This window comes from Bidens hawaiensis, unplaced genomic scaffold, assembly GCF_021521415.1.
Source record: "Bidens hawaiensis isolate Kalapana, Puna unplaced genomic scaffold, B.hawaiensis_p1.1 tig00020878_1, whole genome shotgun sequence".
Classification (NCBI taxonomy): Eukaryota; Viridiplantae; Streptophyta; class Magnoliopsida; order Asterales; family Asteraceae; genus Bidens; species Bidens hawaiensis.
The window spans coordinates 1-23,882 of record NW_027493210.1 but is presented as its reverse complement, the minus strand read 5'-3'; the positions used below and the strand labels follow the sequence as shown (position 1 = coordinate 23,882).

Here is a 23,882-nt window from a genome sequence, read left to right as displayed (position 1 = left end):
AATTAATATTTAAATGCCTACATTTTATTTTCTAAGCAGCAAAGAGCCGGATATCCGAGATCACCCTTCCACCTGAAAAACATAACGTAGTGACCCGTCCCATCTATCCATAAGAAAACCTACAACTAGAGAAACTCACCGGCCCAACCCGGAACAAATTGCTTCAAATGTGACTCGTGGAGTCGTGGGTACCTCCCATAAGACATAAGACAAGTTACAGGGCTACAGCTTAAAATGCCTACCATATTATTTAGATGTTTTTGTATCAACCACTAACATGAATCTTCTGAAGTACTTATTCATAAGTATCAAAAATATGTTTTTGTACTTATTCACTTGATCAACTTTTTTAGACTGAGAGAAATAGTTCTATATGTTTTCGTATAAAATATAATCATAATTTAGTTAATATGAATTTTCTTTATCTTTAATCTCTTTCAATTCAATTGATGAGCGGAAAGGATATACATGACTGGGCTATTATTGACACACATTTATGTGTCATCTGTGCCTCTTAATGACACGTAATGCATGTCATTAAAGGTATTTTTTCTAGTAGTGAGGCACATCGTTCGACTTCATGTATTTTTATATTGAGATACATCTTCAAAAGGTCTTTCACCTCAAAAGCATAAACCGATGGTATGTTGCACCAAATACTCACATCGCACGGCTAGTTATTATTTTTTTTTCTCCAGAAATTAGTATGTCAATTGTATCAAAGTTCTGGATATCACTTATGTCCACACGTTTTAGAGATTGATTATCTCGTCCACATTAAATTTCATTTAACATTAATTGTGTGACACCATCTTTCACATGTTTCTGTCTTAACATTTAGTGTTACTTAATTCCAAAATGTCCACATTTAATAAAATTTGTAAGGCGTAAAATGAAAACTGATCCTCGCGCTTAACTAGTCTACAAATCATATAAGTTGATTGCTCATGGAAATTTCATTCAGTCACTCACAATTCACAAAATCTAACTATGGATCCCATCACGGAAAATGATATTCAGCAAATTAAAGATGAACTGGCGTCTAAGTACAGTAACCTTCCATACGGATTTGTGAATTTAATCGAGAAAGCAGTGTCCCAAATAGAGCAGCAAAACAAGTTCAGTCAACCTATGGTGTGGATTGGGATTTATATTGCAGTAGCTTCTTTTTTCTGTATCCTACCAATAGTGGCTGATTTAATACACGGTTTCAAAAACAAAAAATTATGGTTTCCATGTAAATACTTTACTCTCAATGCTGCTTCCCTCACTGTCATAGCTATTGCAATGAAGTTGCCCATGGATCTAACTGATTCAATGCCACATGCTGTGGACCAGGCTGCAAAGCTGGGAAGCATGGCATTTATGTGCACAATGATGGCTAACTTATTGCCTTCTCTAGCAACCATGGACAGTAAGGAACTTCTCACAAACACCATAGCTTTGGAAGTTCTAGTAATCACCTTAGTCGTCAATGTATTCATCCAGACAGAAACCGGTGAGGTTCCCAATTATGAAGCTCCTTATTACCATATTGTTATTTTTAACACTTGGAAGGTAGCAATTGGTTATGTGGCTATGTTACTTGCTTTGCTGATGATACACGCATGTTCGGCTTTAATGATTCCAAAGGCAAAACAAATATTAGAATCCAAATACAAAGCATGTCAAGAAATAGCTTTGAAGGATCTAGAGTTGCAACAACCAACAGTTAAGAAGCTAAAGCAGCATGTGAAGAACCATTGGATCATGGCCGGAACTGGCAGCCCCCAGTTTATGACAGTTAGCTCTGCTACGACCTCTGCTGCCGGGGTAATATGCGTTGCAAGCACTTTCATACATGTTAATGTTATGATTTATACAATACCGACTATGAACAATTGTGGGTCGGATTATAAGAGGTCTGTTTCAGTGATTTTTTTAATACAATTTACTGGAGTAATACTAGGAACAGTTGCTCCTCTTTCTAGGTGTTTTACATCCTTAAGCTTTGAAATGTCTATAAAATGGATTTGGAACCATATAAGGGTCTTTAAAGTAGAAAGCTATTATACCCAGAAGTTATCCGAGTGGAAACGTAGTAGCATACCGTTGACATTTAGTAGTCGTAAATACAAGATTGTCATCCAGAATCTAAAGGTCCTGATTTTGGGTTTTTGTATAGGAATCCAGAAAATGGTTGTGGTAGCATGTAAGATGATAGCACTGATCCCAAACTTGTTTGTAATTGGTATCTTGTGCTGCTTTCATAGCTGGAAATGGTTAAATAATGTGTTGGTAGAGAGACCTTCTCAAGTACAATACAACAGAGATCTCAGTCTGTATGTTCTACAACTTCAAGATGATATGGAGCTTGCCATGACAACACTGAAAAGCATTTCAAAATCCGTGAACCATGTGATCGAAAAGGCTGAAAAGCATAAGCCTAACTATCTTATGGAGCTTCTAGAGGAATATAGTGGTTTTGAAGGAGTTGGAAAGTATGACATGCATCAAGCCTCACCTTTAACCAAAGAAAAATATGTGGACTGCTGGAGCTTACCGGTAGTAAACCTGACGGCAGTCGCCATGTCTCTTCCTAACATCCAAAAAGAAATTGTTGATAGGTTGTTAATGAGTGTGAGTGAAGGCCTTACATATGTCACACATATTGTTGAAGCCCTCAATGCCGCTGAGGAGTATGTAAGCATTCAAAAGGCCGCTACAATGTTGTGGCTAGAAGTTGAAGTTTACCACAAATGGTTAGGATACAAGTTGCTCAACCCTCATCTTCAAGTTAATGCAACAAAAGAGATTATTCAATGGTTCAGTGATACAGCTAAAAAGATGGTCACTGAGGTGGAAAGTAAGAATATGAAAGGCTCAGATGATAACACAATGTACATGTCAGCATCTGCCAACTCAATGTACCGTATCACCCAAACGATCCTAGTTTCCTACCATGCCGAAATAGATCAGATTAGCCAAGAGGAGTTGTTTATGCAGTTGTCATCAATGATCTCTAACATATTGGCTGCTTGTCTCACCAACTTACCCCGAGTCATAGCAATGAAATGCCACACAAGTGTTATAGAGAAAAGGGAGGCCGGTGTTCATACTGCAGCCCGACTTCTTGGTGAGACTATGCAGATTGTTAATAGCCTTCAAGATCGTGTGCTCCCAATGTTAAATCCTGATGAGTTAATGTTAATTGATAAGTGGCGTGATTGTTTTCTGCATCTTTCTTCTTAAAACAAAGATGTTAATTTGTTCGAATTCATGGAGCTAATCAGGTAACGAGACTATGCTATTGGATGTTAAATACAAATATGTATATTTGAGAAATTTATGAAACTGGTTTTTAAGGATGCACCTATATTCGGTTAGGTGTATTATTTGTAAAATCTGAACAGTTTTCATTTAATTTTAAAACTCGTGTAGACATTTAGTTTGACTAAGGTTGGTTTAGAACGAAAAAAAAATCGGCAAATCAATAAATGACAAGTCCTTGAATTTAAGCAAATCTATTTCGGATTATAACAAAACTGTAGGTTCTCGTGCTCTTTGAGAATGACTTAGTTGTTGTTGTTGCTGTTTTGAGGCTATCGTTTCTAACTATGCTGGTATGTTGGGCTTATACAGACATTCAAAACCGAAAGAAAGACAAGCTTGATTATGATGAGCCAATGGGATCATGAAAGCATCGTTTATGTATGTTTGACTTAATTTTAAACATGCTACTTATATTGATTGACGTTAATGTACTTTTATATGCTTTTATATATATATATATATAGGCGAAGTATAGAATGAAAACACACTTGAGTTGTGAAAACCCGTGAAAACCTTATGTAACATCGTTTTTTTTTTATTACATGTAATATATGTTACATTTAATACAAAACATCAAAAACATAAAAAAATATTTGGCTATTTTTTTACATTTTTTTTCTAATTTTTATATATGTTTTCAGGAGAGGGAAAATGTATATTAACTTTTACATTTTTTTATTAACTTTAATTGTGGACAATAAGATTTAAACATTAATTAAAAACATGTGGTTGAGAATGAGATTCTAGAGTTTTCATAACTTAAGTGTGTTTTTATTCTAACTTAACCTATATATATATATATAAGTATGCATGTAAATCAATGGTTGTGACGTTTGTTTGATAATTTTTGTATATATTTGTTGTATTTTGGAAAATCTGAAAATGTCGGTTTTACAAATTTTTTTATACGGGCCAAAGACCTTTAGCGGAAACCTTTTACTCATTAGTGGCGACTAGCGACATAGTCGCCGCTATTTCTTCGCTGAATTGAGCTTGCCAGCAGTTATCTGGAAAAGGATTGGCGACGACACCCTTTAACGGCAACCCAATAGAAGCAACATGTGGTGGCCATTTTGATATATATGATTGCAAGTTCAATAATGAGAAGATGTTTTGCAAATTGAAAGTCTTTTGTATATGTTATATTAAACCGATCTGTTACAATGATACGATGACCCTTCATCGTCTTTCATATATGCATGCACGATAAACTTCCGGCGACGGAGCACTCACCGTGTAATCTCGTATGACGCGGCACTTACACTCACCATATAAACCCATGTTAGTCTTCTTCCCATTTCCAATATTTTCATCCAAACAAACAAATCACCAGTTTTAATATTTTGTTATTTGCATTCACGTTTCCATGTTCTCCACTTGGTGGTTACATGCATGTTTATATTCTTTGGTGTATTTAAGGTTGACTCCTAGGTAATGAAAAGATAGAGAAAAAAAGTTGCAAGACTTGTCATGTTCTTCTTCTTATTCTTTGGAGTTTGATCCACTCAACGGAGTAATTATCTTGGAGGCTAACCCACCCAACAGGTCCCTATTATCGAATCTCTGCTGCATTGGAAGGCCGAATACTTGATCTAGAAAGTCGGCTTCTGTGTTCTCCCACGGTTGATGATTGACATACATGTTTTTGGAGTTTGGTGTGGTTAACTGGTTTTGGTTTTGTGTTTGTGTTTTTTCTTGTTTTTTGTTTTCGTTTTAGTTTATGTGTAAACTATGTTAAAAGATATATATATATATATATATATATATATATATATATATATATATATATATATATATATATATATATACTTCATCCGTCCCGGTCAAAGTGTCTTATTTTGAAAAACACAAAGTTTAAGGTGGGTCACCATATTGTTTATTAATGCTAGTTGTGTGTGCTTAAGAGTAAACTTGGAAATTGGCTAGTAAAATTTGAAAGTTGACATTTGTAATGGGACAAATAAAAAAAGAAATATAGACACTTTTAATGGGACGGAAGGAGTATATATATATATGTGGAAGAAATGTGAAAATGCAAGAACTTTGAGGCACTTTTGGAAAAAATAATAAAATGATTGATTATATGACGGAGAAAATGAATATGCAAAGCCTATCAAAATGTGAAAATGCAAGAAATATGGGGCTGTCACACACCTAAGCTTACATGCAAAGCCTATGAAAACTACTTTGTTTTGATCAATTATATAGTAAACTACACTATTTTATAGAAATTTCCTTAAAATACGTTCAGCCAAAGTTAACATAATAATAACTAGTTTCATTTCCGTTCCCTTTCTCCTAATTCACAAACCGTCTTCTTTGCATTTCTTCTTTAACGATTTAGTCCCTACTAGTTTTGATTAATAAGCCACAAAATCATGTTTATTTAATTTGCATAACCATAGAAATCCCAACTCGTGGTATTTTAGCTGTGAGATTTATTATCTAGAATATTACTTTATAGAATCAATCAAAGCGAAGAGAAACCCATTTCAAACTTGAATTCTTTTACAATACTCATTTTAATTTAACCTATAGTTATCGTTAAGATAACCTAGAAAATAATCAAACAATTAAAAATACATTTCACTGTATCTAATTATCTTACCAGAAAATTTTAACAAGAGTTTAAATCATTTTCTTAAACGATGATTGCATAAAGAAAAAGAAGATAAAGTAAATGACTAAAATTAGAAAAATTATTTTGATGGTATTTAATTATAAAACAAGGTTGTTTTAAGGTAAAATTAATCAAAACAACGTAGTTTTGATATGTTTTGCATGTAAGTTTAGGTGTGTTAAAGCCCCATATTTACTTTCCTCTTATATGGCTATTGCAAGTTTTTGAATTATATACAGAAGAGAAAATTATGATTTGCGTTCGTGTACTTAATGGGCAAGTGCGAGTTAAGGGCCTAATTCTTACTAATTGATTTGTGTCCAAGCTCGTACTTTTTGGGCGGGCAAAGCTGAGTTCCTTTCAGTGGCGGATCTAGACGAAAATCTCAGAAAAGAGCCGAAAAAAACAAAAAAAAATATATTTTCTATATAGGTTTACAGAAAAGAGCCGTTGAGCTCATATTAAATTAAAAAAAAAAATATTTTCTTAAACTATAAATATATACCTTTATAAAATATACTTCATTTCACAATTATACACCTTTCCTCCTAAAATCCTCTCAAAACTAACACAAAAAAAATGTCGTCGTTTGAATATATTTATAAAAAAATAAAAAAAAAAATTTTCGCTGGAGCCCCTCCACACCAGGGGCCAGGGCTCCAACAACCCCCTTATCCAGTTTCTCTCTCTGCCACACGTCATAATATTATTGGTTGGAGCCCCCACTAAAGCCTCCATTAAAGCCCCCCACACCCCTCAGCCTAAGTGAAAAAGGAGTAAGTGACAGAGTTCATGATGATGAGAGAGTGAGAATGCCCACAGTCCACAGAGATGGAATGATGGTTTAACAGAAGCCTTCTGTTTAATACCTCCAAATCTCTCCACTATTTACTGTCTGCATCTTCACCCCTATTTCGTATCATCTATATATTATTAATTCTTTTTATTTATAGATTTATAAGTAGGAGTGTAAATTTATCAAACATTCAGTAAACTGTTTGTTAACCGTTTGGGAAAGTTTGTTTATGCTCGTTTATTAAACAAGCAAATATGAAAAAAAAAGTTTGTGTTCATTTAATTAAGCGAACGAGCATGAAACATGTTTTGTTCGTTCATTTATGTTTGTGAACGTTTGTTTATGCTAGTTCATTTATTTTCGTTCATTTACATTTGTGTATGTTTGTTTGTGAATCATGTATTCATGTACTTTTAACAACTTATTTTGATGTTGTTTTTGAAAGGATTTTCTACTTTATGCTTATATTTTTTTCGTTTGTGTTGATTTAAATGTCTTTATTTATGTTTGTTTGTGTTCATTTCCGTATATTCATATATGTTCTCTAATCTTGTCAATTATGTTTGTGAACTGTTCGTTTAATTTTTTAATGAACGAACATAATGGAACACAAACATACTCATATTTTAAACGAACAAATATGAATACACATATTTGTCCGATTAAGCGTTTATGTTCGTGTCCGTGTTTATTTAAAATTAAATAACCGAACACAAACATATCCTTGTTCGTGTTCACGTTCGTTCGGTTCATTTACATGCTTATTAATAAGACGGTGGTTATTGGTTACGCTAAATAAGATTTTCATATTTAAATAAATGTCTTGCAACTTATAAACATAGCTATTATTTTTTTAAGAAAAGTAAATACATTAAATGTTAAATGCATGTCCTTGTTCGTGTTCACGTTTGTTCGGTTCATTACATGGCTATTTATGAGAAAGTGGTTATTGGTATGCTAAATAAGATTTTTACATTTAAATAAATGTCTTGCTACTTATAAACATATATAGCTATTTTTTTAAGAAAAGTAAATACGTTAAATGTTAAATACAAAGTAGATACTTAAAAAGTATAGTAGATGCCCATCAAAAAAAATATATCATAAAATCATATTTAACTAATTAGAAATCAATATCAACTACACATTTCAGCATTTAAAAGTTTTTATTTAAATATTTTTTTATGAAATAAATACAAATTTAAATGTTTATATCATTCTCTTTCATTTTACGACTAGAAATTGTGTGACCTGGATATTAGAAAAATTATATTAAAAAGTTCCTGGCATAACGGTACCAATATGTTGAATATGGTTTTGCTTTTTTCCAAACATCGAGTATTCAAGTCTCGTAGGTGTCAAAAAAAATTGTGATTTATATATAGAGAGTGTGTGTCGTGTGTGAGTTGTTGTTTTAAATAAAATTTTAAGAACGGATGGTAAATGTCATAAATATGTAATGGGTATATTTGATGTTATAATTTCTTTTAAGTATGTATGTGATATTATTCAAGATTTGAGGTGAAATAAGTAAAATGTTAAATCAGATTTATACACTCTTAATACATTTATAATGGATATCAAAACGCGGGTGTGCATCTGCGGTTGTCTCATTCGCAGTCCACGCCTCTTTCATGCCTCAAAGACTGAAATGGCAGAGTCACAACGCTCACCGTAACACATAACCTAAGGATGTTAGTAAAAGATCCATAGAATTCAGATTTAAGAGGGAACTAATGCTTTTAAGAATAGACGAATTGCCAATGTGGCAGCCGACTAGATTCATATTCAAAAGATAATATATGTTTTTACAAGACGAGACATTTCCTTACAAATAATTTCAATTTTAAAAACGGAAAACAAGTCAGAACTCAAAGCTATAAAACTACAAAACCGGTCATTTTAGACTTTCATTTCTTTGACTTCACATCAGGAACCAAAGCTTTGATGCAAAGGCGAGGCTTCGTCATAATGAGCTTTTGAGGAAGAACTGATACCGCGACAATAGGTGACCCGTTGGGTATCCCAGAAACGGGTAGCACCTCGATAAGAACGGTGAGCTGGAATTTCAAATACTTTGGTCAGCAATAATCAATAAAATTGAGAAAACTGCACAAGTAGTCCTGTAGTTCAACCATTTTTCAAGTTTGATCCCCAGGTTTTAAAATTGCAAACTTAATCCAAACATTTGTTGCAAGGTTGCACATTTAACCCCACCGTTAATCCCAGCTAGAAAACTAACTTCGATTAACGGTGGGGACTAAACATGAAACTCTCTAACAAATATTTGGTCTAAGTTTGCAAAATTTTAAACTTGAGGACCAAAGAACCACAGGGACCAACTGTGCAATTTTCTCAAAATAATAAGAAAAACAGAGATGAGCGAAACATGTACCTCGGGACATTTCAGATCAACAACCGAATCAGAGACGATGTTTTTAACAGCAGCAGCAACAACCTCAAAACATTTGTTACGGTCTAGCAGTTCCACTGGATTAGAATTATTATTTTTACCTTTTAATTCGGTTTCCTCGATTCCTCTTCTGTTGTATCCTACTGCAAACTATTTAATTATTTTGTTGGTTAAACATAGCCGTGTATTTAGAATTTTTAAAAAATTAACAAAGAAAAGTTATTAAAGAAAATAAATATTATCAAAAATTTAAATGGCACAAAGATGTATATTACTTTAAACACAGTACCTTTATAGGTCGGGCAAGTTCCTTTCCATTATTATTCATGAAGTCATCAACAAGTTTAGATACCAGAGTCCCGAGCTCCTTCTCGTGCAAAACACAAGTTGTTTGGATAGGTAAAATCCTGTGACACCAACTGCAAAGAAAGAAAAAATAATATTATACATATCATTGAGTTATCTTTATATTTTATATCATGAATTTATACTTAATCACTTACAGTGGTGCTTTTAAACTTCCAGAATCCAAAGACTTCATGATATTTGACACGATATCAACAACATCGGGACAACGGTCACTAGAAAATGTAAATAGAAGCAAACCGCTCCTAGTCAGCTTCACAAGTGAAAGAGGGTTGGTTGTTTCTGTATTTGTGTCTGATTTTGGAGTCGATAAACAAGAACCTTCTGGAACCTCTCTAGAACCTACAACCACAAATCTGTTAATGATATTGTAAGGCGGAGTCTTTAACATGAAAACCAATAAGAAACTGAATGACCTAAAACTGTGTGACAGATAATGAGATAAATTACCATTGTTTTCATTCAGAGTTTTGTTTTCTATATCTTTGATGCACTCCTCGGTTTCGGTTGTAACTACTTTTCTTCTCTTTGGGATAATATCTTGAGGGTCTTCCTCTGTTATAGAATCGCAAGTGTTTATAGTCCTGAGATACTGCACAGTGTAGATGGTGGCCACTTTTAGTGGATATCAGAGATGAAAAATCAAAAAGCTTCGGCCGCTAGAGAATGATGCTGGCACTGGCGGAGTTCAAAAACCATTAAAACTGCCCGAACCATCCTAACCAAGCTAAATGAGCCGTGTTTCATGATTCGGTTTACATTTTACAGTTAGAAACCAGCCACCAAAACCAAACCAGCCATAGAAATAAAAACATAACTTTTTAGCATTAAAAAATAATTTTATAATGTATAAAGAAAATAACATATACGAATCAAAAAATTATAATAGGTACACGCATTTTTAATTTTAATATGTATATATAATTAATTTAACCAATTTTCTGCTATTATTTTTTCCACCTTTTTTTTTCAGTAAACCCTTTAATACTCAAAAGGAAAAAAGGTTTGATCTTTTTCTAAAGCTATCATTTTACTACGATTCCTTGAAAATAAAACCGTGCCCAAACCAGCAAACTTGGTTTTCAAAAAGGCATTGCCACCCGATGCGTTTCGATCCCAAAATCCGGCACGTAATGCGCAATGCGTGAAGCACATGTATCACATATACTAGGCACTTGCTATTTAAAAAATAGTAAAAAGTTATTTGTAGATAATGTTTGAACTTCTTAGCGTTAACATACTAAAATGTTAGTTATTTGCATCATCTCTAATCAGATTTGTTGAATAAATGGTCTGTTGTTCAAATACTCAAACTCATTCCTCGATCGATAGTTAGTTTGAAAACTCAGACCCATTGCAACTAAAAGTCAATTTTTTCATACTAGTCAACTGCATAAGGTGCCGCATCAGACCACAAAACATGATGAACGCATCATCAAATCGCATTGCACGATACAGTCACATCACGTAGTATGCGATGAGCGCAGCTCAAAACCAAACCGCCTAAACCAAACCATTTAGCCTAGTTTGACAGTCCGGCCGACCCAGCCAACCTGGCCAATTTGGTTGACTTTTTCCAAAAACCATATTCACGGTTCAACAAAGCGTCCAAACTGGACCATGAACACCCCTAGCCAACACATGGGTATGTCCGTTTGGTAGGGTCCCATATGCTAAGATAACCATTCTATACTATTGACCATTGACCATTTTCTATATAGCTCTAAATATATATCATTTTTATTCTTAAGAAAACAATAAGATCCATTCCAGACTATGTGTTTTCAAGAAACATTTTTATTATCGCGTTAGGATGCTTGTCTGAATTGGTAACACATGTAGTAGTGTCTGATGAACTAGGTCTGATGTATTAGATTTAGAATATGTTATGAAGCTTCTACTTATACCAAATTCATCGTTCATACACTTAACATCAATTTAGAAAACATATAAGAATAGACACCGAACCTTGTCAAGAATAGACATAGCTTCTTTTGTTGCACTTTTCTCCCTCTCTGAAAACACAAAATCACATTTCAACTTACTTCAGTAAATTATGGTTGAAGATTAAAACAGAATTAGCTAAATCTACTTTTAACAATAATTGTAATGAACGCAAAACATTTTAGGGCTGATAATCAAGCATTCATGCCAAATTTAACGACATTAAGCAAAATCATACATAGAAACATGGATGAGCCTAAATCTCAGTGTTGTAAAACTCGCGATTAGTCACAGACTAATCGACAGTTAACCGCTAATTGGTATGCTACCAATTCGATTTCACCTAATCAGACCAACACATTGGTAGTTGGTCAAAATCAGTCATAGCCAGTAATAGGCCCAATTCAATCTAAATCAGTCAAATTTCTATCAAATCTGTCAAAATCGGTCAAATTTCAGTCAAAAGTGGTAAAAAAAATTGAAATATAAAAAAAACTATACTTATTAATCCAATCCAATTAATACATTTCAATCCAATTAATCCTTGGGGTGAGCATTAACCGAACGGAACCAAAATTAACCAAAAACCGAATTAACCAAACCGTTAATATTTTCATATCTTTCTACCTTTTATACATGAATTTCACGATTTATAGCACCATTTCTTGTATTTATACTTCCATCTCATGCTTTGGTTGATCCTAATAACCGAACCGTGCACACTCCACCCCTACTAGTCGGTACCCCACAGCTCCTAACGAATTCTACAACACCGCTAAATCTAATAACTTTGTTCATGAGATTCACCTAACCTTTTACAAATTTATAAATAAATTTCAATAAATCAGTCTCCAATTTTTAACACAAACAACAACTACATAATAACAATAACAATAACAATAACAATAAATAACAGCAACATAACATACAGAGATAGGAAACAAGGTGCATACTGATGGGGCAGGTAACGAGGAAGCCGGAGAAGGAGCGATTGAGCAAGGAATTAGGGGCTTTGTAATCGTATCTAGGGATGCTAATCACAGCTGAATGCTGCTCCCATGGCTTCATTTCATCATCTTTTTTTAGTGTGCTTTGGTTTTGGTTAGTCGTAGCTGGTTCTGATGGTTCTAATTCGGCCATGGTAGATTGGTATTCGTTTACTCTGCTCTGTAAGCAAGATATGTGTACGGATGGATGACTTTGGCTTAATTGGAAGAAGAAGAAGAAGAAGAAGAAGGTCTTAAAACCGTAAAAAAAATTAAAAAGCACACAAGGCTCTAGCCCATGCACGATAACTAAGCGAGCTTTGTTTGAGGATCGGGCTTGTAAAAACTCGGCTTGTTTATTAATTTTTATTCGATTCGAGCTCAAGTAGCTCGCAAACATCTTGACTTGTTTGCATCCGTAGAATTAGGTCAAGAATATTAAATAAAAAAACTGCTAAAATACTGTCATTTCCTCTATAACATTAAAAAGTTGTAAAACAAAAATGATTTCATTCTTTATATTTATTTTAAAGTTAATTGCATAGATGCTCATAGGTTTTATCATATTATGTGTTTGATGTTTGATTTTGAGAATGAAATTTGCAAACTTAGAGGGCGTTTGGTTCGCGGAATTCGTTGGAATTGAATTGGAATTGGATTTGGAATTGGAATTGGAATTGGAATTGGAATCGAAAGATTCAATTAAAAACCTATGATGTGTTTGGTAGTTATATTAATTTATGGAATTGGAATTTAATTTACATTAAAAAGACAAAATCACCCTTTAGAATTAAAAATAAAAATAATGATCCAAATTCAAATTGTCCGATCTGCAAGAAGCCAAGAACTCAATCACCATTTCCTCCTATGTATGCATACGCCAGTTAGCATGACCGCCGGAACAACCACAACGGCTCCGGCGTTTCTTACTTCTCGTCACCGGAATTTTATCAAGTGCCGGAGCGACATCGGAACTGAAACATAAATCAAAATCCGATAGACCATCTTCCAGATTCAAAATATTCTCCGACTTCAAATCGCGGTACACGATCTGAAGCCGGTGGAGGTATTCAAGAGCCACGAAAACCTCTGGAGCGATTCGCGAATAACTTGATAAAATCAATTGGCGGCTTGTAACGGCGGACCCGACGTAGGAGTTTGTGGTGGAGGTGGAAAGTCAGAGGAAAGGTTGGTGGTGGTGGAGGTGGAGAGTCGGATTTCCGGTGAGGATGAGAATGGAGGTTGGATGAAGGAGACAACAAGGGTTATTTGGTAACTTACCTAACATTCCAATTATTTGTAAACTTTCCTTCCATTCATTGATGGATTTCAATTCCAATTCCAATTATTAACGAACCAAACATGTCAAAGAATGGAATCTAAATCCCAATTTAATCAAAATCCTTTGAATTCCTGTCAACCAAACAGGCCCTGGGGTATATTTGGTACGGGAGAATGAAATAGATGAATGAATGGAATAGACATGGTAATGGAATGGACAAAAGAATGAAATGTATTATTACCATTCCATTATCAAGTTTGGTTACCATGTAGAAATGAAATGATCAATCACTTTATTTTTATTATTATTAATATTTTATTAGTAATAACAATAATAAAAATAAAAATAAATAATAATATGAATATTCATAATAACCAATTTTTAGGACTCTCGTGCTGCAACGAGATCGTTAAACTAAATAAAAATAATCGTAACAATTTTGAATGACGTATTTGCGTTGTGAAATGTTAACTAGTCAAGTTTAAAATAATAATAATATTAATAATGTAGTAGTAGTTAAAATGAATAATAGTTATATTATAATATACAAAACAATAATGATAATCATATAATAATTATAATTGAAAAATAATAATACATAATATAATTATAATTATAATTACAATATAATAAAAATATATAATCATTATAATACTAATAACAATTGTTGACTATTTTGACTTTTTTATTCTTTAAGGAATGAAAAAAAAACACTCGTATCCAAAAGAATGAAAATTCTGAAAATGGAAGGAGTTTCATTCCTTATGGAATAGTCTATTCCATTCATACATGGTAACCAAACATGTTTTTTTTCATTCATTTGAAATGACCCATTACATTCCTCCTTCCATTAGGGATGGCAATGAAACCTGAACTCGATGGGAAAACCCGAAACCCGACATAAATGGGACGGGTAATACCCACCCATTAGGGTTTGGGACGGGTTTAGGATTTGCAATATACCCGATTACCCGATAACATTAACCCATTTACCCGATTATATACCCGATATACCCGACATAACTTTTTCTATATTTATATATAGTATACTTGAAATATTTTAAATATACTATTTGTTGAAACTTTTTATAGCAATTATTTGAGACATTTTATTTTATAATAATCATTATTTGTAATCGATTAGTTATATTTTGTCAAAATTCGATAGAAAACCGATCAGTTTTGGCCCGGGTATACTCAATGGGTATTTTGACAAAACCCGATTGGAAACCCGAAACCTAATGGGAAACCCGAAACCTGACGGGTAATTACTCGATTAAAACCCGACGGGTTTAAGACAAGCTTTCATAATCGGGTATGGGTTTGAGAAAGGCTAAACCCGATCCATTACCATCCCTACCTTTTATTCATTCATACCAAACACTACCTTAGTCTAAACTATGTGATTTCACATGTAGTCCACCACATTAATTGTCGTCAGTTTTTGGGGTTAAGTAACCTCACTTGCATTCCATGTGACTATGTGAGGATATATTTGTCATTTAAAATTCTATTAAAAGTTATTTGCATAAATGGCCTCTACAGTTCGATTATATATTTGCATATTTGCTTTATGAGAATTAAAAATTGCACACTTAGTCCATACACTTGTGTGATTAATTTTTTCACCTATATTTATCTTTTTAAAACACAAATACCCATCAGTCCATCACATTGCATTCCGTATATCAATTAGTGGAGAATTGTGGATAGTTATACGGTAGTAATGAAGCGTGACGCACGAACTATTGGTCTAGTGGTATGGTGTTTATCCCTTTAAATGTAAAGATGGTGGGTTTAAAATTTTACAAGTGCAAGGTTAGAGGATTTTGGATAAAAAAATTTGTTGTTCAAGAAAAATAATGAAGAGTGAACGGTTTGAATTTTACCAAATATGATACATAAATTCTTATTTTTAAACAACTTTTGTGCAACTGATTGTTGGGGGACTCCGAAAGGCATGCAACATTTTATGGCCCAAAACTCCAACCACGGATGTAGATCGATGTTTATACAATATAAAGGTCATATAAAAGAGCTCTATAATAGCTCGTAACATGGAACATATTCATCTTCGGGTCATAACAAATAGCAACTTTATATATAATACAAATACTAGAAAAGTTATTACATCCATAATCCGAAAGAAACAATTTGCATATACCAAAATACATATTCTACCACCCTTAAAACTTCACTCCCAAGTAACAGAAATCATGGAATTCGCAACACTGGATTCATCAAACGTTAACATCTTCTCATAATCCATGTCTTTCACCGCCCCAGGAATCGCATGAGTCAGTCGGAAGCGCCTTTCATCACCACACTTTGCAGCACAAAATGACCACAACAACTGAAAAAGAAACACAATCAAGTCAAGACATTAGTTAAAATACAAACATATCAAAAGTCACCCAAAGTGTATTTTGAATACATACAACCTACTAATTGCTTTATTAAACGATTACCTGTATCGGATCAGACCGTAAGAAATTTCTTTGAATCCTTGATCCATCCGGAAGGCGGAACCCCACCCTACAAAGCAAGCTCTTATCGCCTGTTGGTTCTTCTGGCAACGGTGGATAATTATGTTTTTCTTTAATGTCACACTCGTTTGATAACCATTCATTATTTTCCTTCTTCGTTTCCATTGATAATTCTAGAGCCGCCTTCATTTCGTCAACATCATATATTTCATCTGCACTCACAAGGTCTCAGATGTCATAAAATTATGCAAAAAAAAACACTAAAACTATTAAAATTAAAAAATGAACAAAAACAAAATTGTTGGACCTTGAATTTTAGGAGGCATAGCACGTTTGTTAGTCAAGCTACATAGACGATCCTTCGGGCTGCAGTCAGTAAACTGTAACACATCCTGTTATTGAAAGAATATTGCACATTAGACTCTATAATGCTTTAGAACTTTTTAACATAACTTATTAATTAGAAGATATTATAACATATGCAAATAGTGTACCTCTAAAAAACTTTCTGGTTCGATCACTCCACGCCACAGCTTCATTTTTTGACCGGTGATGGGATCAATTACAAAAGTTACCGGAAGAGAATCCAACTTGTAGTATGTAACAATCTTGCAGCCCTCTTCAGTGTCATCATATATCTATTTGCAAACACAAATAAAAAGTTATTGAAAATGTTATATTTCCCATTAGCTAATGTATTTGACATATTAATGCTTATTTAAAAAATGTACCTGCCAGAAGATGAAATTTAAGGTGATTGTTTGAGCAACAGTTTCATTGCCCCATGTGTCGCAGTTGAGCTACATAATATTTAAAAAGAAGTGATAAGTTTTAACATTGTAACATGTTATAAATGTTGTTAAAAGGTTTAAATAACAATAACATACCATGTGTGAGCTGAATTCCCTAGGGGATTGAACATTCACTAGAAGCCATCTGTCTTGGTGTTTAGCAGCATCTTTCGCCTGAAAATGTAGCAAATAAAATACGATTATTTTGATTATTTCGTTGATAAGAAATTTAACGGCCAATACGAATTCGTTTATAGACGTCAATCAAACACAATATTTCAATCATAAATTACCATCTCAAAGGGTCCATGGTACATTAGTGCATAGGGAGGACGGTACAATGAAGCAAGATTCTCTTTTGAAGCTTCTGCGGTTGACGTGGAACCTTGGTCTCCTTCCCAGACTTCAGGACGTCGTAACTCCACATGTGGCCTAAATATGTAACAATCAGTAAATAAATAAATAATAACCTTTGGGTGTTACATATGAATATAACATAATAAGGTTACTCTAGAAAATGATATTGTATAGATGAGTTAGTAATTCACCTGTAATGTGTGCCATAAAGGGCATCTCTTCTAACCGGTAATGGTGCACGAACTTCACTTCCATCATCTTTTATATTATTTTCGAATTCATCGTCTTCTATAACATTTTCGAACTCCTTATGATTTTCCGCAACCCTGAAACAAGAATATGTCACATATTATATAAAACTAGCATACTCAACTTGAATGAACATGTAAAAATATTATTAAGAATTTCATATAAGTTACCTTGAACTTTGGTTGTCCGGCTTGAGCGCCTCATTTCCGATATAGAAAAGTTGAAGAGCTTCTTCAAGCTTCCATTCGGTTGCCTGAATATAAGAATCGCCATCATCGTTAGCCCCATATAACATCAAGATTCAGCAACTTAAAACAGAACTAATAAAAAGGGAGTATCTTATAATCTATATTACTCTAGGCATGTCTAGAAATTTTGAAGTAAAAACTTAAAACAATACAAGATTCCTGTTTTCAATACTTTTAAGGCATTACATAGACGGTGAGGTTTTAACATTAGCTGCGCTATAGTTACAAAGTAGTTAAGTTTTGTAATCGTTTAACTACTCATTGTAATTTACTTTCTTAAAATTTATTTTAATATTTTGTGTTACAATAGAATACTAATATTAATATTTTAAAGTAATAAAAAAAACCTATAATTAAATTAAAAAGTACTACAAATATAAAAAAAAAATACAAGATACGGATGAACTACTCAGTTTAGAAAAACATTGGAGAGTTTATTAGTTTTCTGGTAAGGGAATGAGATTTATTTGTGTTACATTTATAATATATAATGTTTTAAAATGTTGCTATTTTTTTATTTGATATTGAGATCAATGCCACCGCCAATAACCCCTCAAAAACAGGAACCCGTTGCGGTGTGCTAGGCGTTTTAGGCTAACGTGGATGAAGACGTTGGCCCATTACATATGACAAGTGTTATGACCCCAATTGGGCGGCAATTTCCGGTTATTAAGAAAAAGTTCCAATATTCAATACTTGCTAAATGTTAACTTTATGAAAACCAGCAAGGGCGAAGTATAATTCGGACTGGGTGACCCGGGACTGCTGTTTTTTCGTTTAGAAGGGTAAATTTAAATGATTATGTCCGAAAAATTTTATAGGTATTGAGCACGATCACCCCTAAGATATTGGGTTCGTGACTTCGGTCACGACTATGACTAAGCGTCTAAGCCCAAGCTTCACCGCTAAAAACCGGCATATAATTTATTTACTTAAAACAACAACGGCATAATGTTTAAACCCTACATTGGTCAATGAATTAAAACAACAAACTAAAGAAAAACAAAAGAATCATAACCTGTAAGAACTGTCGGGCGGTATCGGCCTTCTGGCCGAGTGCGATTTCAAGAAACGAATCGATGGTTGTTTGCTGATCAGTATCCGACGAAAACCCATCACTCTCCATCTTAGATTATTGTTCTTGATCGTTCGATAATCAATGAACGATAGTGGAAATTAAACTAGAGATTAATTTGGAAGACAATAAGTTTTAGGTTTTAGTTTTGGAGATTTATAATAAGAATGTAAAACCCTGTTGCATTGCCGTTGCTTTTATGGTGTTGCAAAACCGTTATTTTCGGCGTAAAAATATAATATTTCGGCGTTTGAACTTATCATCGAATTTTGATATTATTATTATCGTATTGAAGATCTTTTTTGAACTAGATGAAGATTCTAACTATAATATATGCCAAAAATCTACTTATATAATAAAAGAGTACGTTTTTAAAAAACATTCCTTTTTTATAATTAACTAGATCTCTTCGAAGTGTCACATGGCAATTTCTATAATTTTTTAACTAATTTAAATTCGAAATTCAATCTTCCTAATTACTTTTCACCAAAACTCTTGATTTCATTATTTATTTATTAACATAAAAATCAAGGTCCTTTGAAAAAAACCTTTGTTCTTCAATCACAATAGTTCCACTCAAAACCTGAACAAACCCTAAAACCTTTGTTCTTCGATAAAAAAATTTTTCTTATAATGTTAAGCAAGTATTTTAGTTAGAAAGTTTACATGTTTTAGAGTTGATTAACAAGTTCTTCTTGAAGTATTATACCATGTAAGGAGTCAACTCTACAACCCTTCAACTAACGGTTACTTGTTATGAACCAGCTTATATATTTCAAATGATATGTGAAATGCCCTAATGTTATTATGAAAACATTATGTTTTTACTAAAAACCAACTTTTTATAGTAGCAAGTTTATGATCTCATTTGAACATAGTAGCAACTTTAAATGTGACATTTAAAATAATTTTTACCAATTACTTTAATGTATTATTTATTGATTTGCATTGATTAATAAAAATATTTCTTCAAATCAACCGGTTTTAATAGTAGTGTGTTCATACAGAACCAACCAAATGTTTATTTGTCCGTGGTCTTTATTAGCTTATTTATTGTATTTTGTTATAGCAAAAAATAATGGACGACAAGTTTGATACGATGGAGTATAATGAAATAATCAAGGTACACATTTATAGGCTTTGCATATGCATATAATTATTTTCTTAGTAAAGTATTATATATTTGTTTAACTGTTGTTTTTATCTGTAGTTGGAGTTCAAAAGCTATTCGTGAAACTTAACAATAGAAGGGTTTGCAAGGTGATTTTTTCCTTTACATTTTAGTGTTAAAAAATATAAAGTTTGTTACTTTTAAATCTTTTTTGTCTAGATGATCTAATTTAACCCAGTTTGATAACACATAAATCAGATTATTGCTAACAATATGACCATTTATTATTCATTAGAGTACGTATAGCTCGAGAGATGTTTTTAAATCAATTTTAACGTCTTATTTTATTATTTAGGTATTTTGTTTATAATTTTATAGTTTATTGGCTAAGTCTTCTTAAAAAATAAATTGTTAACTTATAAAAATATAAATATGATAATTACAATTATTATTGACTTTGATGTTTGACCTTTAACTTCAAGTTTTGATTTCAATTTCTATTTAAAATTTGAATTTACCATTAAATTAAAACGCATAATTTTAAGTATTTCTTGATTTAAACTTACCTAAATTATTTGCAGTTAATGAATATTTTAAGAATTTCTTGATACAATATATGTTAGTTTCATCACCAACTTCTTGATACAATATATTTTAAGGACTTCTTGATACACATATTCAGTTAAGTTCACTAACATAGGCTTTAACTCTATTCACGTTGTGATGAAACAAGTTCTTAAAGCCGGTGTATTCATAAAACTATGATGAAATAGGTTCTTAAAGACAGTGTAAACACATTTGAATGAATATATATTAGCAGCAATGTTTGATGGATATTTAATGCAGCATAAAGCCATAAAGCTATAATTTCTTCATTTGTTTGTAACAATCTTATGACATATGTTTTTATTATGCACAAGCATCTACAAGTTATGTAGATTAGAAATTCAACACCTAAATATTACGGCTTCAAATCCATGGTGACTAAATTATGGGTGGTTTTTATTCATGGTGTGACATTCGTCAATTTCGGGTCACTTTTGTTATGTAAACCCGACCCGTTTGTAACCCGAACATTTCAAATATATAAAATATTGGATCTTGTCATTTAAAATATATAAAATATATAAAATATATTTTTTTTTATTATGCATTGTTTGACCATTTAAACATACTCATTTTTATGCAAACCATAAAAGAATCTTTATACCCAACCCTTCACTCCTTCCCTATATATACACACCCATCTTCTTCATTTTACTCTTGCTACATCTCCAAAAACTCTCTCAAACTCCATAGATTCAAGGTTGTTATTTCTTATGTATTCTTGAAGTTTTGACTTCTCAAGTCAAACTAACTATAGTCTTTCATTCTAACTTGTTCATCTAACATTACTAACTCTTGAATATGGTGGTACAACATATATATAATACACACCTCTTGTTTCCTTTATTTGTTACTTCATCGACTTTGGTTGGTTAAGTTTCGAATGTCATAAGGCAAGGCTTCATGGAGGACTTCGTGTTCTTGATATATATTTACACACACATAACTTATTATACATATCACTTATGACTAACTTCTAACCCTTTAGTTTGTTCATCTTATTTACAAGTTCCATTGTGTGGGTTTGTATAAGACTAACCTCGGTTTAACCGAAACTAGTCCAAACCGGAAACCGAACTTTTGTTTACTAGTTTTGTTAAAATAGTTGTTTAAACATGTTTATTGCTAGATTTGAGTTTCAAAAATCATTTTAACAAGTTCTTTGATATTAAGCATATGGAATCCATCTATGAACTCGTTGGGAGATGGAAACCGAACTAAACCAAAACTTTTGCTTAAAAGACTTGTAGTTAACTTTTTTTGTTGTAAAATTTAAGTTTTCTTCATTTATAAACCAATATACAAGTTATATGATATTTGGGCATGTAGAAACCATCTATGAACTATTTGTGAGATGGAGACCGAACTATACCGACTTTTACTCGCTTAAGACACACAAGTGTGTTTTTAGTTATCAAGACTTGTATATTTCTTTAAAAAAATAGTTTACAAACTGATTTTAATTATTTTCTTAAGTACTTGGAATAGTTGGATCCAACTTGATCTCATAACATAGCTTGGACCGACAAAACCGAACACTCGCTTAACGTGCGTTGTTAGTTCTAAACAATAGATCTACATACTTGGTTAAGTGTTAGTATGTTTTAATGAGTTATCTCATAACAATTAATATTTTGGAAAGTTGACTTTGGGTTTGACCATTTGTCAAGACCCGAACCGACAACCCGAACACTCGTTAAAAACCCGTTTTAGTATCTTTAGCCTAATGGAACTTGCATTTTAGCATTTTCCCCACCTTATTACTTAACAGTGGTTAAGTAAATATTAAGGTTAGATACTTTAACCCGGTTTTGAGCAAACTTACATTTTTTAAAAGGGTTATTATTATAAATTCTTAAATAGTTACATTTTAAACCTTGAACTTTAATTGATTAGTTTTTGCAACAATTATATTATTTAAAGATCTTCAAGACAACCTTTCTAAATCCAAGACTTTCTTTTATTTAGGCTTCATACGTTAAACTCGTCGTTCCGGCAAATCTCCAAATAATCAATCTTTCAAGTTTATTACTTGTATGTGAGTAACTTCATACCCCGTTTTCTATATTTTATTTTGGGGGTGACATTTCAACTTATCTAAACTAAATGTTTTATACTTGGGTCTTAAACCACAAACGTTGTTGTATACCTTACTTGAATAATTGCTCGATTTGGTGTTCTATGCTTATTTGACTATGTGTTTATCGCTTTTGGATGGTGGAACTATAAATCCTAGACCATTTGGCAACCCCTCATGGCAAGGTGTCGTTAACGTAATGCAATTAACGATAACTATAAAATCCTAAACTATTTGGCAACCCCTTATAGTTGGGTGTCGCTAACTTGTTAGCGATAACTATTTATCCAAGTTTATAGCTATTATTTATGGTTTTGTATACTAGTTTTGTGGCTTTTCATACTATATATCTATTGTTCAAACTTATGAATTGCTCACCAACCTTTGTGTTGATAAACTTTATTTTATGAAATGTTACAGGTTTGCATCTAGGTTGATTATGGAGTTCGGTGAAGAAAACGTCACAAATACCGTTAGGATATTAGCAAAACTGAACAATATTTGATTTGCTATATTTTGTTATATTTTGTTGTATTTGAGTTATGAATATTTGGTTATGTGACATTTTCGATGATTTGAAATGAAATGAGTTTGTTAAATATTGTCGTTTTAAATAGTGTCATGCGCTTTTGAGCAATCGTTGCACCCCGGCATGTTCCGCCGCCTATGGTCGAGGTGTGACACATGGGTCCAAGTGTCCAACCTGAAAAGGTAGATTCGGGTAATAGATAAATGGTATATTTGCTTTTGTGTATAAAAATTTATTTTTTTAATTTTGTTAAAATTATGAGAAATGGTTGTTTTGTTTATTTATCTTTTTTTCCCAACCCGTATATCACACGGGTTATAACCTAGTATATTTAAAATATTTCGTTTTACCCTTTTAATGACTTTTGAACTTATAACTATTTAACCATTATCAATAACTTCTTCTGCTACACGGATTAATAAAAAGGAAACTGAAAATAGGATGCACGGGATGAATATAAATGGCTAGTGGGTTAACAACCTGAAAATCATCAAACGCAAAGCCCGGAGATTTTAAGCTTCTCGTTTCGAAGAATATATAGATGATATCAAGACCCGAATTGGTTTGTTCCGACATAAAAAAAACCATTCAAAACAAGAGGCAGATTCTTTAATTGTCTGATTCTCGGGGTATG

At 32.7% G+C, this 23,882-nt stretch overlaps 2 protein-coding genes and 1 pseudogene across 2 annotated transcripts; 1 reads left to right on the top strand and 2 right to left on the bottom strand.

Moving 5' to 3' along the window:
• Positions 1–990: 990 nt before the first annotated feature.
• Positions 991–3,231, top strand: LOC143561869 (uncharacterized). Its single transcript, XM_077049839.1, has one exon. It carries the CDS (start codon positions 991–993, stop codon positions 3,229–3,231), a length of 2,241 nt encoding a protein of 746 aa, XP_076905954.1.
• Positions 3,232–8,631: 5,400 nt separating this feature from the next.
• LOC143561868 (uncharacterized) lies at positions 8,632–12,527 on the bottom strand. Its single transcript, XM_077049838.1, has 7 exons — positions 12,405–12,527; positions 11,476–11,522; positions 9,958–10,099; positions 9,645–9,849; positions 9,431–9,560; positions 9,124–9,291; positions 8,632–8,788 (listed from the first exon to the last, which is right to left on the bottom strand). Exons 1-7 carry the CDS (start codon positions 12,517–12,519, stop codon positions 8,639–8,641), a joined length of 957 nt encoding a protein of 318 aa, XP_076905953.1. The 5' UTR covers positions 12,520–12,527; the 3' UTR covers positions 8,632–8,638.
• Positions 12,528–15,913: 3,386 nt separating this feature from the next.
• On the bottom strand, positions 15,914–18,976 carry LOC143561866 (plant UBX domain-containing protein 7-like; annotated as a pseudogene).
• Between the last annotated feature and the right edge of the window lie 4,906 nt (positions 18,977–23,882).

Excerpts from the sequence above, each read along its gene's own strand:
- LOC143561868 (XM_077049838.1), bottom strand. The coding sequence starts at position 12,519 with ATGAAGCCATGGGAGCAGCATTCAGCTGTGATTAGCATCCCTAGATAC. Across the intron at positions 9,292-9,430 it reads AACTTGCCCGACCTATAAAG|TTTGCAGTAGGATACAACAG; the intron begins GTACTGTGTTTA and ends ATAATTAAATAG. Across the intron at positions 8,789-9,123 it reads TTGATCTGAAATGTCCCGAG|CTCACCGTTCTTATCGAGGT; the intron begins GTACATGTTTCG and ends TTGAAATTCCAG.
- LOC143561869 (XM_077049839.1), top strand. The coding sequence starts at position 991 with ATGGATCCCATCACGGAAAATGATATTCAGCAAATTAAAGATGAACTG.